The 18590-nt window shown below is 41.2% G+C and overlaps 1 protein-coding gene across 6 annotated transcripts in view; it reads left to right on the plus strand.

Moving 5' to 3' along the window:
• The first annotated feature begins 2218 nt into the window (after positions 1-2218).
• The window catches only part of EXOC6 (exocyst complex component 6), a 257578-nt gene continuing 241206 nt past the window's right edge, over positions 2219-18590 (plus strand). The window contains exon 1 of one of the 6 annotated variants that reach the window (XM_055093148.3): positions 2219-2507. In XM_055093148.3, the coding sequence (XP_054949123.1) occupies positions 2501-2507 (7 nt within the window). In that variant the 5' untranslated portion in view covers positions 2219-2500. Of the gene's footprint in view, positions 2508-4606; positions 4672-18590 lie in introns of those variants that run through there. The other 5 variants (XM_055093149.3, XM_055093140.3, XM_055093143.3 and 2 more) reach the window with 5 other exon arrangements.

Genomic DNA, 18590 nt, shown 5'->3' on the forward strand with positions numbered 1-18590 from the left:
AGCTTTACCAAAGGAAACATCGAGTTCAAACATAGCTAAATGCACTGGCCAGAAGGGCAGGGTTAAGGACAGGTGAGGAAGCCAGGACACTTTGAGGCATTGACACAAAAAAACTTGTTTGCAGTGAGGTCACATGACTGGCCCTGAAATCTACACCGAGGAAACCAAAACACCATTTTAAATCTCTCCATTGACCCTAAAATAATATATTTCTCTTCCTTCTTTCTGTTTACAGTTTAGGAGTGGGAGGGGCCTTAGAGAGCACCTGTCTGAAGGGTAGGCTGCGGACCGCCTGCATCATAATCACCTGGAGGAATTATACAAAATGAACATTTCCAGTCCCAAGCCCATTCCTATGGAACCAGAATTCTTGGTACTGGTGGTGGTGGGGGGGTGGCAGTTTAGGGAACTTAGAATCTACATTTTTACAATTTTTAAAATAGTTATTTATTTTTTAAAAGCAATAATAAAATCATTATGTTAATGCACATTGCATATCATATGAAGAAAAAATTATATCATCCCAAATAACAAATAATGTAATTTAAAGTCTTCTAGCAGCCACATTTTAAAAAGTGGATATTATTTTACATTTTGGCTATCATTTTATCATTTCATATAGTGGTATCACTTTACATTTTTGCAAATCTCTTTAATATCTTATAATATTAACATTAACAGAGGACAGCTAGGCTCTTTTCTGCTTCTGCATTGCATCTGTTATGTTGTTTGGTCGAAGTCTGACCTCATATAGATATGTAGTTGAAAACAAAGGAGGGGTATTTTAATAGCATTTTCAGATCATTGTGAATTTTTTTCTTTGCAATTTTACCAAAACTATATAAATAGCAATTTCTTAAAGGATAATTACAATGTCAAATCTGAAATCATATAATTGATTATATCATTGCCTATATCATTATTATATTATTACATTAAAATATATTATCTACTAGGAATCTGAATTTTTGTTAACCAGCTACTTAGTGTGATGCTTATACAGACTATAGTTTGAGAACCATCAAATCTAATTCAGTCCTTTTGTTACACAGAGATAAACTGAGGTCCCATGAATGTATCTTTTCTTCACTTAGTCCAAAGGCCTTTCCTTTTTTGATACTTGTTAGTGAGTAATAAAGTGCTAGAAACATAATGGGGACCTGTACATTTCTCTAAATTCCTCTGTAAATTCTTTGGGTCCAGTAGGCCTATTCCAAAGAGGAAAATGGGGAGAAAGGGGAGAAAGGTTAACCTTTCCCATTTTCCCCATTCTGGATATGTAATCTTTTTCCCCATTGGGTATCTGGATAGGATAACCTTTCTCCCCATTATTCAGTGGCCAAGATATTCAGGGAACTCAATAGGAGACAGAAGCCAAACCAGAAAGCAAATGACTTTCTTTATATAAAGAGGCAAACCTGGGTCTTCACAACTTTGTAATTGCTTTAGTTTTCACAGATTCCTGATACATTAGACCAGAGTGAGATGTTGGTGTCTTTGATCAAATCATGACCCCTCTCAAAATGTGTGCAAACATTCATATTTATGCCAGTATTTCTTTATGTAGTTTTACTAGAGCTTTCTTTCCTCCCCTAGACCAAGGTGAAAAAGATTTTTAAAATTGGGTCTCCCCTGAAATAAAGATGCATTCCTCAGGAGGGGGAGGGAGAAGAGCGCTCATGTTGCATCCTCCCAAAACAGAGACCAGTAGCTGACACCCAATATCCGTTCTCACTTTCTACCATAACAGAATTTGCAGCTATGCACATGGCCCCAGAATTAAAACTACATTTCCCAGCATCCCTTGCAGCTAAATGTTACTTAGTCTAGCCAAAGGGATGTAAGTTGAAATGCCAGATGGCATTTCTGGAAACCTTCCTTAAGAGGTAACTGGTGTTTGCTCCTCACAGTTTCTTATTTCCTTGCTCCTGGAGAGACCCGACGGGCGCTTCATCATGGGCCATGAGAACAAGGCCTAACTAAGTGTAGGGTCCTTGGAATGGTGAGCAGAAAGTTGGAAGGAGCCCGGGACCGTGAGGACTTTATAGAGTAGGGCTAGCATCTCAGTCTGGGCTTACTTTTTTGATTGTTACATGAGAAATAAACATCATTCTAGCTTGTTTGAGCCGCTGTTATTCTGGGTCTCTATTACTTGCAGCTAGCTCTAACTTCACAGACACCTCCTTTTGTATGGGAGAAAAGGATAACTAGTTGTAGAATCCTCATAGGCTGCCAGTTGTCCTATGACGTCACCACCTATAAGAGCTCTGCAGTGTGCAGCAACAATGAAACAGTGGTGCGTGCCTAGGGAGTGTCTGGGGAGCCTGGCATCTCCCAGCTGCCCATGGGACAGGTGGGCTTGCTTGGCATCCTGGGCATGCATGGTGTTTCCAACTAGATGGAGGACAGGAACCTCACTCGGCTTGATTCCTTGGCTCTGCCCTCCCATAGGTGACCTGGGTGGGTGTAGCTTCATTGAACCTGGAGGATCACATTAGGAATGGACAGTACGTGTCAATTTGTCTCTGTAGATGGGTGTTTAATTGTACTAGAGATTCATTTTTAACACTTTAGCTTTAACATGTTTGTATTTGTGTGTTGTAGTGCACTTTCTAATCGATTTATATTTCTCTTAATGTTTCACTAATTTTTACCTGTTTTAGCTTTGATATAATTTTATTCTTTTACATCTGAGTTTTTGGTTTTTAATCTGGTTTATTCTTAGCTATTTTAATTTATTTGCACTGTTATTATTTTCCACTTTTATCTTACTATTTTATTATTTCATGTTTCATTCCTTTAATCTTTTGATTAGATTTTTAAAAATCTACTTCTACTTTCTTTTTACTTATCTTTTTTAAATTTTTAATTTTTTTTGAGACAGAGTCCTCCTACCTCAGCCCCCTGAGCAGCTAGGACTACAGGCACTCATCGCCATGTCTAGCTTATTTTAAAAGGTTTTATTTATTTATTTTTGAGACTCACTGTCGCCCAGGCTGGAGCACAGTGGCACAATCTCAGCTCATTGCAACCTCTGCCTCCTGGGTTCAAGCGATTCTCCTGCCTCAACCTTCCGAGTAGCTGGGATTAAAAGCATGTGCCACCACACCCAGCTATTTTTTTTTGTATTTTCAGTAGAGACGGGGTTTCCCCATGTTGGTCAGGCTAGTCTCGAACTCCTGACCTCAAATGATCTGCCCACCTCGACCTCCCAAAAGTGCTAGGATTACAGGCATGAGCCACCGAGCCTGGCTTAAAAGTTTTTTTTATAGTGACAGGGTCTCACTGTGTTGCCCAGGCTGGTCTCAAACTCCTGGCCTCAAGTGATCCTCCCACCCACCTCGGCCTCCCAAAGCATTGGGATTATAGGTATGAGCCACAGTATCTTTTTATTTATCTTAATGTTACTAACATTTTCTTGGCATCCAGTTTTAAAAATTTTATTGTTACTTTAGCTTGTGGTCTTTTGATTCTTGTGGTTTTAGTTCAATCTTTTTTTTTTTTTATTTTTTTTGAGACAGAGTCTCACTCTGTCACCCAGGCTGGAGTGCAGTGGCGTGATCTCGGCTCAGTGAAACTTCCGCCTCCTGGGTTCAAGTGATTCTCTTGCCTCAGCCTACCGAGTAGCTGGGATTACAAGCACGTGCCACCACGCCCAGCTAATTTTTGTATTTTTAGTAGAGACAGGGCTTCACCATGTTGGTCAGGCTGGTCTCGAACTCCTTACCTTGTGATCTACCCACCTCATCCTCCCAAAGTGCTGGGATTACAGGCATGAGCCACTGGGGCCAGCCTCAATATTTTTTTCTTCAAAGTTTTTTCTTGGCTGGTTGTGGTGACTCATGCCTGTAATCCCAGCACTTTGGGGGCAAGGCAGGAAGATTGGTTGAGCCCAGGAGTTCGAGACCAGCCCGGGCAACATAGCAAGACACTGTCTCTAAAAAAGAAAAAAAAAAAAAAAATATATATATATATATATACACACACATATATATATAAAGTTTCTTTCTTAAATTTTTTATTTAACCTTTTCAATATTAATTTGTTTTATTCTTTAATATTAATGTGTCATAATTTTCTCCTTTAAATTTTGGGCTTCTGGCTTTCTTTCTTTTTCTTTCTTTTTTTTTTTTTTGAGACAGAGTCTCACTCTGTTGCCCAGGCTGGAGTGCAGTGGCGCAATCTTGGCTCACTGCAACCTCTGCCTTCTAGGTTCAAGTGATTCTCCTGACTCAGCCTCCCAAGTAGCTGGGATTACATGTGCCTGCCACTGCGCCTGGCTAATTTTTGTAGTTTTTAGTAGAGACGGAGTTTCACCATCTTGACCAGGCTGGTCTTGAACTCCTGACCTCGTGATGCACCCGCCTCGGCCTCCCAAAGTGCTGGGATTACAGGTGTGAGCCACTGCGCCTGGCCCTGGCTTTATTTCTTAACTTTAGTAATCCCATTTCTTTTATGCTTATTTTTAATTTCCTATTCATAACTCCTGAATTAATTTTTATTCTTGATCTATTTGTTTTAATGGTAAGTAGAAAGTATGGCTACAAATGTGAAGCCATGGTATTCTAAATCCTCATTCTCTAACTTGCTTCTTCAACTAGGAGTACCTTGGCTGCAGGCTGGGGGATGAAGAAAGGGGAGGAGTCTGTAGTTTCTCTAACGGGTCAAAAGGTACTGGAACTATAGGATAAACATTGCATTTTCTTGAAGGATTCATTTTACTCAAAGTTCTAGGAGAACTTGTATCCTTGATGATCCTTGAAGAAAAGGGAAGTTCTTTTTCTTTTTCTTTCCTTTTTTTTGAAACAGGATCTCATTCTGTTGTCCAGGCTGGATGATCATAGCTCAATGCAGCCTTGAGCTCCTGGGCTCAAGTGATCCTCCTGCCTCAGCCTCCCAAGTAGCTGGGACTGCAGGCATGAGTCACCACACCTGGCTAATTTTTTTATTTTCATTTTTAGAAAGGATGAGGTCTCACTATGTTGCCCAGGTTAGTCTTGAACTCAAAGCAATCCTCCTACCTCGGCCTCCAAAATGATGGGATTACAGGTGTGAGCCACTGCATCCAGCTGATAAATTATTAATATATGGAATCAAAATGCAGTGTCAACTTTAAAAATTCACCCCAAGTGTCAAAAATTGGTAGACTCAATGTAGTGACATCTCCACCATACACCAATGAGAAAAAGAAAATCTTCCAGATGACATTTGTGTCCAATAGGTAAACTGAAATGCTTCTGCCTTCTCTTTTCCTCCTCTTTAATCCTCCTTTTAAAATTAAATTCCCGGCCAGGTGTGGTGGCTCACGTCTGTAATCCCAGCACTTTGGGAGGCCAAGGCAGGCGGATCATGAGGTCAGGAGTTGAAGACCAGCCTGACCAACGTGGTGAAACCCCGTCTCTACTAAAAATATGAAAGTTAGCTGCCCGTGGTGGCGCGCGTCTGTAATCCCAGGTACTCAGGAGGCTGAGGCAGGAGAAACGCTTGAACTTGGGAGGCAGAGGCTGCAGTGAGCTGAGATAGCACCACTGCACTACAGCCTGGGTGGGCAACAGAGCAAGACTCCGTCTCAAAATAAATAAATAAATAAATTCCCGCCTTCTTTCAGCCAACCTTTGACAAGCCTTTCTGCTTCCCCTTGATTTGTTAATGCACTATCATTCCATCACAATTGTCCCATGGGGCCCAGTTTCTCATGCCTGGCTCAATTCATAGACAAAAGGGGCCTTAAAACATTGAACTTTCCTTTCATTTTGTGTCATGCTCAGTGTAGCAAGGGATTATGTCTTACCTGGATATTTGTCAGGAGCCTGGCACAACGTCCTGTAGATGCACTGCAGATGTTCAATGAATGCTGAAAAAACAAATGGATGAATGAATGAATGGATGGATGGAGAGATGCTCAACATGTCAGGCCACCGTTGACTTCCTGACCTCCAAATGTAATAGCTTACTCTCAGTTTTCATCATTGCAAACTTTTCTACAACCTAACCTTCTCAACTTTCTCCTCTGTCCCTTATCCATTTCTTAAATATCCTCTCTCCCTTGGCTTTCAAAATTAAATACTATTCTGATATCATCACAACCCCTCCAAATGCTTATCCCTATACTCTTTACTGCTTCTTATTCCTTCTATTCCTTCTACTGGCCTTAATTATGGACGTCCCAGGGCTCAGGCACTGGATTAATTTCTTTATTTTCTGCCTGGTTCTACCCAAACAGTTGTCACAGCTTCAACCCTCACCTCCATGCTGATAACCCCCAAATCCATATCTCTAGCCCTGACCTCTCACCTGAGTTCCTGCCTTTTATCTCTGTCTGTCTACCACTGGAGATTTCTGCCCAGATTTCTCACCACCACATATCCTAAACTCACCTCCTCAAATTCCTCTCTCTGGGAGGTGTGTGTGTGTGTGTGTGTGTGTGTATTTTACTTGCTTTTGCTACCACTGCAGACAGTTGTGATAATAATAGCTACTGTGTGTCAGATACCTCATATTATTATTAGCTTATTTAATCCTCAGAACAACCCTGCAAGGTAGGAATTATCTTCATTTTTATAGGAAAGGAAACTGAGGCTCAGAGAAGTTTAACAACTTGCCCTGTATCACACAGCTACTATGTGGGATTCAAATTCAAGACTATCTAGCTCCAAAACTCATATTCTTTCCTCCAGATCATATAACTATGAAATTTGAAAATTTGTAGCCAAATTCCTTGAAAGGTGGGGAGCACCAGTGACCTCTATAAATCTTTGGAATTTGGCATGAGCCACATCCCTCCACAGACAATGTTTGCCAAATAACAGGTGGTGATTAAACATGGAGGCTTTGGACTCAAGCAGACCGAGATCAATCCCAGTGCTATTCTTACTCATTTATTTATTTATTTTTGAGATGGAGTCTCTCTCTGTTGCCAGGCTGGAGTGTAGTGGCGTGATCTCGGCTCACTGCAACCTCCGCCTCCCGGGTTCAAGTGATTCTCCTGCCTCAGCCTCCCTAGTAGCTGGGACTACAGGCGCCAGCCACCATGCCCAGCTAATTTTTGTATTTTTAGTAGTGATGGGGTTTCACCATGTTGGCCAGGATGGTCTCAATCTCATGACCTCGTGATCCACCTGCCTTGGGCTCCCAAAGTACTGGGATTACAGGCTTGAGCCACTGCGCACGGCCTGCAGTGCCATTCTTTATATAGAGGTGCAGGATAGTTAGTCTGAGTGTCAGTTTACTCATTTTCAAAATGAGGACACTAACACCTACCTCCCAGGAGTATTGGAAAGGATAAATAAAAGAATATATGTTAATAATCAACCCCAAGTGTCCATCAACTAGTAAGTGGGTAAATAGAATGTTATGCATCCATATGATGGAATACTATTTGGCAATAAAAAGGGGTGAATTCTGCTACATGCTACAACATGGATGAACCTTAAAAACATTTTGCTAAATGAAAGAAGCCAGACACAAAGAAAGCCATATTGTGTTCTATTTTTATGTGAAATGTCCAGAACAGGCAAATCTGTAGAAACAGAAAGATTAGTGGTTGACTAGAGTTACTGGTCAGGGTGGAATGGTAATGTTGGGAAGGGAATAGGGAGTGATTGCTAAAGGGAATGGAGGTTCTTTTTGGGGTGACGAGAGTATTCTAAATTGATTGTACTGTTGGTTGCACAACTCTGTGGATATAGTAAAAAGCATTGACTTGTATACTTTTACTTTATTTATTTATTTTTTTTGAGATAGAGTGTCGCTCTGTTGCCCAGGCTGGAGTGCAATGGCATGATCTCGGCTCACTGCAAGCTCCACCTCCCAGATTCATGCCATTCTCCTGCCTCAGCCTCCCAAGTAGCTGGGACTACAGGTGCACACCACCATGCCTGGCTAATTTTTGTATTTTTAGTAGAGACGGGGTTTCACCACATTGGCCAGGCTGGTCTCAACTCCTGACCTCAGGTGATCTGCCCACCTCGGCCTCCCAAAGTGCTGGGATTACAGGCTTGAGCCACTGCGCCCGGCTGACTTGTATATTTTAACTGAGTGAATTGTTTGGTATATAAATTATATCCCAATAAAAATGTGTTAGAAAAAGAATGTATGTCAAATGCTTAGTTCTCACTGTTCTCCCTCAGTTCTCAGTGTTCTCACTGTTATTACTTTCTCCTCCTTGCCTCGTTTGTCACCAGCCACTGATTGTGGACATTTGCTCCTACTTGCAAGTGCCCTGGCTTTCCCTGAGCTTAATTAAGTGCAGGGATTTTATTTCTTCTTGTTAAACACTTAGTGGACTTGCCTTGTCTCCTTCTGAGGTGCTTGAGGGTTTGGGGGAGGTCTACCTGCTGCTCCTTATTGCTTGACCTTGGTCTTTGCCTGGGCTGTTCTGAATGTGCCCTCCTTCACTGAATCTGTCAAATAATCTTCCTCATCTACCTTTCAGACCTTCCTCAGCTCTTCATCAACGACCACTTGTTAGGTAACAACCCTAAATGAAGCCCCCTAAGCCTCCTGGGTGATACGAGGAGGTTAAACACTCAAGCCCTAGTCCAAAGAGTTCTTTGATTGTGGTTGGAGAAATAGCACATAGATACAAAAACACAACTAAGATGGGTCACAAATCTGTTAAGTGTCAAGTGTGCAATTCTCACTTGGGTGCTATGAGAGTTTAAAGATGTGAGAGATCATTGGTCAAGGAAGTCTTCAAAAAGCATTTCGGGCCAGGCGTGTTGGATCACGTCTGTAATCCCAACACTTTGGGAGGTCAAGGTGGGTGGATCACTTGAGGTCAGGAGTTTGAGACCAGTCTGGCCAACATGGTGAAACCCTGTCTCTGCTAAAAATACAAAAATTAGCCAGGCGTGGTCGCGTGCACCTGCAGTCCCAGCTGCTTGGGAGGCTGAGGCTGGAAAATCGCTTGAACCTGGGAAGCAGAGCTTGCAGTGAGCCAAGATTGCGCCACCGTACTTCAGGCTGGGCAAGAGCGAGACTCCGTCTCAAAAACAAAAACAAAAACAAACAAACAAACAAACAAAATTTTGTTCTTGGGAATGCGTAAGCTTTATATTAAAAGAGGATGGAAGGCAGGCGCAGTGGCTTATGCCTGTAATCCCAGCACTTTGGGAGGCCGAGATAGGCAGATCATCTGAGGTCAGGAGTTTAAGACCAACCTGGCCAACATGGTGAAACCCCGTTGCTACTAAAAATACAAAAATTAGCCAGGCTTGGTGATGTGTGCCTGTAATTCCAGCTACTCGGGAGGCTGAGGCAGGAGAATCACTTGAACCCAGGAGGCAGAGGTTGCAGTGAGCCGATATTGCGCCACTGCACTCCAGCCTGGGCAACAAGAGTGAAACTCCATCTTGAAAAAAAAAAAAAAAAAGAAAGAGGATGGAGTGTGTGAGCAAAAGCACAGATGTGGCTCTTCCTCTTCCTGCTCTATACACTTATTAGTACATATTATATGCTAGACTCTGGGGATATTTTAAAAAAAGAGCAAGATTGAGTCCTGCCCTCTAGGAGCTTACAGATGTAGTGAAGCTAGACACACAAAGAAATTACAAGAAGTCCATGCATATAGTGGAGCGAGTGAGTGAGTTATATGAGGGAGCTTATAAGACGTCACAGAAGAGGTGATCTTTGGACTTTCGGGGTGAAAAGCAGTTTCACATCAGGAAGTGGGAAAGCAGGGTACAGTGAAGGCAAAGGCACAGGCATGGAGGTGCATGCTGTGGAGCCGGGGCAGGTGTTCAAAGATGAGTAGAGCAGAGCTGGGAGCTGAGGCTGTGGAAAAGTGTTGGGGTTTCATTGTAAAGATTTTGTTTTGTGTGTGTTAAACAATATATGTTTTATACTGAGGCAATCAAAGGTGTTGGGGGCACACTTTCCACTTCTTTCAGGCAGAACTGTCTAAACCTCATTCTTTCTTTCTGCTTTCTCTTAAACCCCAGGCCCCTTTCAATGCTTCCTGAAGCAAGGCTTTTTCTTGCCCAGATTAAACTCTGAATGCTGTCAGAGTCATCTCCTGAAGCTGTGCCATGCAGGTCCCCAAGAAAACCACACTTCCTTGACCCTCTTCTGTGTAGCACATGCCTTACTGTGGGGTGGGGAGGGAAGCTTGAAGAGCAACTCCCTTGCAGAAGTCACTAAATTCAGAATCAAAATAATGTTGAGCTCATGGATTTTGCCTCTGGTCAAACACAACACATCTATTGCATGCCTTTCCGAATTTTATTTTGGCTATAGCATTTTAAAATGCAGGCCCAAACTACCCCCCAAATAAGTCCTTATCATGTTCCTAGCATAAATTAGTACACTATCCATAGATATATTTTCTTTCTAGGTACTGAAAGATTTAAGACATCTTTCCCCTCAAAACATAAATCCCTTTGTAGATCATTGAAGGATTCGTAGAAATGCATATAACACATTCAAATGTACTTAAGAAGCCTTTTTCAAAAGAATACCACATAGATTATTTCTACAATCTACAAGCAAAATGAGATTATAGCTTCCAAACAAAAAAAAGGGCAAGTTTGTTGACTGAATTCATACTCATTTATCACACTCTCCTGTATGCATTAATATCTTTAACTGGCCAGTCAATCATAAAAAATTAAATTCTCAGTAAATCTTATCGGTACTACAAAAATAATGGGATTTCTGTTTACAAGGTGTCGATTGTGTTCAGAGTGTTTGATAATGACTGCAGACAGTCAATAAACACTGAGACATTTACATGGCCAGTAGGAGCCTAACTAAACTATCTAATCTTTCAAAAGACAGTCAACACAATGAACTCTAAACCTAATCCCCTCAAATACTGGAGAGACAGTTTAGTGCTTTAAATACTACTCAACTCCAAACCCCACACTAAAAGGAACCATTAAAGGTTTTTCTTAAACTCACAGAAGCGGAACATTTTGATTTCAGTTCCATTCTCTAGTGGCAAATCTTTACCTTACCTAAGTTCAACAATGTATAGGACCCGGGATTTGTGAAGGGTAACAAGTATTAGAAGTATTGACTAAAAGTGAAAGAGGAGTACTATCTGACACTTAAAAATTCAAAAATGGCCTTTAAAAAAATTTCAAGAAATTAAAGCACATTACTTGCTGGTTTTGTTCATTATAATCAAGTAAACTCAAGTTCAAAACTTCTGGATAGTTGGGGCTATATTTATTGCTGGGAGATTTTTTTAAGAAGCTGAAAAAAAAAAGACTATTGATTGACCATTTCTTCTCTCTTAGGGCTGTATACTCAATGAAGAGAATGGTATAAAAATTCTAAAATCTGGATAAGAGACTTTTGCATAAGGGAAGCTGAAAATGCCTGTCATGAATTTAGATACTAAATAAACTTGGGGCTTTTCAGTGGCATAGAGAGAAAGAAGGAGAATTTCAGCATGACTTTTGCAAATGTGTTTTTGACTCTGATATTTTTGTAATGTCAGTCAATAATATGAAGATGCTCAGGATGGTATTTACTAGTTAATGGCTAGAGAAACTGGGCCCTGACTACACACTCAGAAGGAATGTCTTTCCTGGGAGATTTGATTCAGGGCTACTTCGTTCCTTTCATATACACCTCCAAGGTGTTGGGTTCTTCCCTTTTCCTGTTTAAAGAGCCTGGCCAGAGAGGTTCTGATTTCAATCTCTATTCCACACCCAAGGCAAGAGTGGGAATCAGGAAAGGGAAAGGGCAGCCCTGGTACATGTGCAGCAGCTTTAATGAACCGCTTCAGAAACAGATGTGGTCTTGCCCTGAAAGGCAGTTAACACAATAGACTGCTGGAGATCTGATGTTCAGTTCTCTTCAGGCTATAGAAATGGGAGGTTCTTTGGTTGACCTGGCACAGAGCCCTCCTTTGTCACTGGAATATCTCCTTTGCCATTTGCAGAAAATGGCAGGAAGTGTATAAAAATCTGGAATCCTGGAACAGGATTTAATCCTGCCATGTTAGGAGGCCACTCTGTCTGTCTCAGGTCAGTGTTGGAGAGGACTGGAAGAAGGCTGATTGATTTTATTTTTGTGGGTGAACTTACACTGGCAAGCCCCTATGTTATAGACATCTTCGGACATCATTAAGGCTTAGATTTGAGAATTCCAGGACTTTTTATTTTTTGTTGTTAGTGGGCTCACACACACTCTGTGAACTCCAATATTCCTTCAGCTCTATTATAACCTAAAACCCATTGATCTTCTTATATGTTTTCTGTCAATAACTTTTTCCATGTTACCTCCCTCCTTGCCCAGCTCAAATGTGTGGTCAAATGTTTTCATCACTCACCTGAATATACCTTCAATTTCCTTGCCCACCTCTCACTTTGTTGAACTATCTTGGCTAAACTACCATCTTTGTTAAATTCAACTTTTCCCTACTCCATCTCACAGTTGAACAAAAGGACACAGGTAAGCTGACCTCATTTTACATTCTTTTTTTTTTTTTTTTTTTTGAGATAGAATCTTGCTCTGTCGCCCAGGCTGGAGTGCGGTAGTGCGATCTTGGCTCACTGAAGCCTCCCCTTCCTGGGCTCAAGCAATTCTTCTGCCTCAGCCTCCTGAGTGGCTAGGATTACAGGCACGTACCACCACGCCCAGCTAATTTTTGTATTTTTAGTAGAGACGGAGTTTCACCATGTTGGCCAGGCTGGTCCGAAACTCCTGACCTCAAGTGATCTGCCCGCCTAAACCTCTCAAAGTGCTGGGATTACAGGCATGAGCCACAGTGCCCAGCCTCATTTTATATTCTTGATCACTCATCTCTGGTGGACCCTTAGCGATCATACTATGTTTTCCTAGCCCATTCATTCATTCATTCATTTACTCTATTGGAAGAGGACTCTTTCATACCTTTTGTTCTTTTTGTTTTTTTTTGAGACGGAGTATCGTTTTCTCGCCCAGGCTGGAGTGCAGTTGCACGATCTCGGCTCACTGCAACCTCTGCCTGCTGGGTTCAAGCAATTCTCCTGTCTCAGCCTCCCAAGTAGCTGGGACTACAGGCACACACCACAACGCCCAGCTAATTCCTTTTATTCTTTTCTCAAAAATTCAACCACTCTTCTCCATCTTCATTGTCACGATAACCTTGCTTCCTATACACTGAGAAAACAGAAGTGAGCAGAAAAAAACTTCCATAAGGTCCCACAACAACATCTACCCACCTACCGAAATCTGGGCTTATAGACTCTTCCTTCTCTTCTGTTTCCCTGGAAGAACTCTCCATGCTCTTTGTAAAGACCATCACCTCCACTTACACACTAGAACCCTACCCCCTTCCCTCCCTCGCCTACAAAGTCAAGGACAGTGCTGCAGGCAATCCTCCCTTCACTCCCCTGCATTGTCACTTTCTGCCTTTTTTCCCAGTACCATGTAAGCATCTCTCATCATAAAAAAAAAATCTCATCTCTTGGTCCCACTTTCCCTTCTAGCTTACTACACACCCCAACCCCCATTTCTCTCTTTCCTTTTATAGCAAAATTCGGCAAAATAGTTGCATCTACTTGTTATCTCCAATTCTCCTCTTATTTCTTCTCCTTTTACCCCCACCACCCACTGAAATTACTCTTAAAAGGCAAACATAGCAAATGTAGTGGTCTTATTTGACCTATCAGCAGCATTTAAAACAGTGACTCCCTGCTCATAAAGACTTCTTCCACATGGCTTCCACCACACTCCTGGTTTTCCTTCCACCTCACTGCTTCTCATCTTCTTGTCAGGTTCTTTCAGTTTTCCTGGGCTCTCTGTGCCCTAAATGAGAACATGCATTCCTGTTCTCCCGCTTAGCCAGCTTATGGTTAACACTGCCTGCTGGTTAACACTTAGCCATCCACAACAGTGGAGTGCCCCAGGGCTTATTGTTTGGAGCTCTTCCATTTTTCATCTGCACATACTACTTTAATTATTTCATTCAGTCTCAGGGATTTAACTACTATCTATGTATTGCTTACTTCTAAATGTATATATCTCCAGTTTGTACCACCTCCTTGTGCTCCAGACTCTATGTCCACCTTCCAACTCAACGTCTCCATTTGAATGTCTAATAAACATCTGAGCCTCTGATCTCCTTCCACTCCCATTCTGAACCTGCTCCTCCCACCGTGTTCTCTTTTTCTCAGTAAGTGAACAACTCTATTCGTCCAGCTGCTTAAACAATAACAAAAAAATTTGGTGTCACCCTGGATTCCTCTTTCTCTCAGACCTCACATTCTAATCCATTAGCAAATCCTGTTGGCTCTACCTTCAAAACATATTCAGAATCTGACCACCTTTCCCCATGTCCATCACTACCACCCTGGTCCAAATCCCCTTCTAGCTGGTCTCCCTGATGCGGCTACCTCTGATAAATAGCAGACATGATATTCAAACCCAATTATTCTTCTATTTTGAAGACTTTGATCTTTTATGTGGGCTTTTCTGTCCCTCTGCTTCATCTTTTATGGTTGCAATTGTGGATACCTCCCCTATATCCATTCCCCCATTCTTTCTTCTTTAGACCAGATAAAGACTATCTTTCCCAACATCATGTGTAGGTAGGTTTGGCCATTGGTCATGGCCCTGACCAATGAGAAAAAAGCAGAAGTAGCCGGATTGAACTTCCTGGAAAACCCTTATGTAAGGGGGACACACAGCTGGTCCACATCCTTTTTGTCCTTCCCCAGCCTCCTTCCTGCTGCCTGGACTGGGGGCTTGGTGGCTGGATCTGCAGCAGTGTTTTTGTATCCTGAGATGACCTTGAGAATGGAAGTCACTTGCTAAAGCTAGAAAGCAGAAAAGTAGAAGCAGTCTGGGTGTCTGATGACTTTGTGGAGCTACCATACCAGGTTTAGACTGCCCTAGTCCTTATCTGGACTCTTTTGCATGAGAAACTTAATAATATAATTTGCATTAAATATAAGGTATGGCTTACCAAATAACGAGACTGAGTCCATAGGTTTTCACCAAAGGTAAGCTCCATTACTTTAAGACTCTAAATAAAGGTTAAAGCAGTTACTACTCTCAATTCCTTCCACTGAAACATCATCTTAAGACAAATTTCTGTATAATACAAACTTTGGATCTTTATGAATATTTAAACATTACAAATTCTTCCAAAAGAAAAGGAGAATAATGGGATTGTCCACTGTGTCAGAATTTGACTAATATGATGTTGATGCCTTATAAATGACTTCAAAAAATGTATGGTCCTGATCTTTCCTATTATTGAGATAAAGTATTAAACCTCCAAATCACAAACCTGCCTCCAAGGATATAAATTGCAAGCCTAGTTAAGCAGAGAGAGAAACAGTTGAGTCTTATTTACCAGTATGGAAAGCTGGTTGGGAGGTGGTTTGTACTGTGTTGGGTCCCTCTTGAGATTTAGGCCATGGATCTGGTCATAATTCATCTTTAAGATGAATTCTGATTGATGGAAAGAACATATTCCTTCAAGTGTTGTCTCTTTCACTTACTAGACAAGTCATTTAACCTCTGAGAGTCTTAGTATTTTTAAAAAATTGATAGAATGGAAATAATACCAAAACCAGCTATTCCATAGGGCTGTTGAAATAAAATGAGGGCATATATGCAAAAGTACCTAGTTCATAGTAGTCACTCAATAAACATTTGTTCATTCATCTTGATAATATGTTGCATTTCATAAATGCTTTAGAATTTTTGAAATGCTTTCACATACTGTACAAGTTATTGTCAAAATACCAAGCACTGATCAACACTTCCTCTAGGGGCTTTTGGATGTATTTTAATTGTTTTAGGATGTGACCAACTTTGTGGAGCCGAGTTAGTTGGCTTCATTATTCCCCTGCAACATTTCCTTTGCACTCGTTGATTTCCATGGCTACATGATGATTACTTCCTGAGAAACAAAGGAACACATGTGTTTGGAAGTCAAAAGGAAGCATACAGATCACCTATTGAACCATAACCCTGTAAAATGTGGTATAAATGGAAACTTTTCTTTTTATCATAGTGTGTTTGAAATGAAGGAATTCACATTAGTCATTCTCTCAGTTTCTACTCTACAATAGCTGTCCTTGTAAGGGGCCAGATTGTGTCAGGCCTTATAAACCAAATTAACTCCAAAAATTTTGTAAGATAAACTATTTACAACATCAAAATTTCTGAGTGGTGACCAATCCAGAAAAGTGACAGTAGGCAATGGGAAATTTGAAGACAAAGAATGGGTGGAGGAAGAAATAACTCACCACTCAAGCATACTGGTTCCATTTTACTACCGTATGAGTTATTGACTACTTTATTAATTATTTACTACATTGATTAATTATTCCAGCAAACATTTATTGAAGACTTTTCTGTAGGAGGTCCTGTACTAAGTGCTCTGAGAACTACAAAAGTGAATAACACCCAAAAGTGGTCTTCAAAGAATTCAGTTTAATATTGGAAATAAAGCATATATGTCCTATCCAAATTATGTCCTATGAGATGTACCATTCAGGACCTAGAGTGGTTTTGAAGAGGGGTCTGTCTGTGTTGAATCTTGAAGAACATATAGAAATCTGTTTACCAGGTAGACAGACGGAAGTGCATTCCAGATGAAAGGAACAGCATCTACAAATGCCCAGAGGTACCCAGGTCAGAGCTAATGAAGAAGAGCTAGGTAGAGATTGATCTGGAGAGAAAGAGCAGGTTGGGAATACCTGTGTGGGGATATTATCATTATTAGTAGGTGGGTGTTTGATGCATGGAAATTGACTTACAGTGGGAGGAGAGGGAAGTTAATGAGTTCAATTTTGGACATGATGATGGGATAGGATATTCTGGTGGAGATGTAATGTAGGTGTTAAAAATGAAGTTTGGTGCTTAGGGGAGAAGTGCAGTTGGAGATCTAGATTTGAGACTCATCAACACACAAGTGGAAGATGAACACACAGGACCCTAAAGTAAGAGGAAGGGAGAGTTGAGGACAGAATCATGGGAAACAACTACATTTAGAAGACAAACAGATGAAAAGGAACTTGGAAAGGAGGCTGAGAATGAGAAGCTGGGGGATATGAATAAAGACCACAAGAAAATAGCAGCTTCCCCCTTTATCCATGGTACAGTCCTTCTTTAGTGATGATTGGGGAATGTTGAAGCAGAATAGGAAACACTAAAGGAGGGTCTAATCCAGTCCTTTTTATTTGCATTACTTTCCTAGGAGTCAAGGCTCATTTTTCTTCACCCCATGAATAAGCTCCAGGAGCCTGGGCAGACCAAATAGGCGGTTATTCCTGGGTTGCATGCCGGATGGAAAGTTCTAGGAGTCAGGTCAAAAGGGATGGTCCTGGATTGTGAAGCACCAATGAGCCAGGGAGGCCTATCACATAGTGGTTCTGAGCTCTAGAGTTAGGCAGATCTGTGTTCAGATCCTGACTCTAAGGTCCAGAGATGGATTCTTGCAGTAGGTGTGCAAGCCACCCTGGGTATAGGGTGCACATTCTCAGTCCAAGACCTCACGCCCCCAAGTTAATTTGGAATAAAAAAGAAATTTCTCCACTGACCTGTTGGCTTCTCAAAGGCTTGGCACATGGAAGGTCCTTAAATCTATAGTCTTTGTAAAATGATGAATGAGCACATAACAAACTTAAGAACAGTACATTGGAAATAACTTTATAATAAACATTGAACATTGTGGTCACCTAGCATTTTCATGGGCAACTTATCTTTTGGAAACTGATCATTGAACATCAGAGAAATATCCACATGTGTCCATTTGAAAAGATGTAGAGGAACAATCCTTTTCACCAGACCAAAAAATAGAAATCAGTTAATTAAAATAATTATCTTCAGTGGTACATAATAACTTTCCTCATTATGGCATAATACTAACGCTTCTATAGGGTTAATTACTTTCCTGGCACTATTCTGAAGACCTTATTTTCATTACTTAATTTAATCTCCCAACAAACTTATGAGACAGGAGCTTGTCTATTATGTAGAGAAGAAAACTCCGGGTATAGAAAAGTACCCAAGGCCACATCACTAATAAATAGCAGAGGTAGGATTTGAACCCAAGCAGTCTGACTCTAGAGTCTTTGAATCTAACTGCTACACTACACAGAAGCCTCCCTTGATTCTGAGACCTGACCACATAGCTGGACCCATTTTGTTCATCACCTGGTATGGAAGGAAAGCTACATTGTGTTGTGAAATGAGGCTTTCTCATCATGGCTTCTATGGGGGCAGGTGGGGTTGGGGCAGGTTATGGGTAATGTATTTGTGTTAAATTAGACAAGAAGCATGATAATCATTTATATGAACAGAAGTCATAATCACATAATGTTCTGATTTGACAATTTACCTCTCCCAGTCTCATAGGCAGGTGGCTTCAGCCCCTTGTCACAAGTTCTCATTCATAAACTAAAAGAGAGGCTCAGCACCTCTGGACAGGGCCAAAAAGCATGTACATTTTAAAAGTCTCCAGGGAGCATACTGACCCTGTCTGTCCTCGATGACCCTGCTAGAATGTTTTCTGAAGGGCCCTTGTATCTTCTAGTTGGTCTCCAGGAGCCCACACTGATTGTCCCTTATCTGAGAAGTAACTGAGAGAAATCTCAAAAGGAGTTGGGGAGAAGAGGCTCCAAGGCATAAAGTGGAAACAT

Source organism: Pan paniscus, chromosome 8, assembly GCF_029289425.2.
Source record: "Pan paniscus chromosome 8, NHGRI_mPanPan1-v2.0_pri, whole genome shotgun sequence".
Classification (NCBI taxonomy): Eukaryota; Metazoa; Chordata; class Mammalia; order Primates; family Hominidae; genus Pan; species Pan paniscus.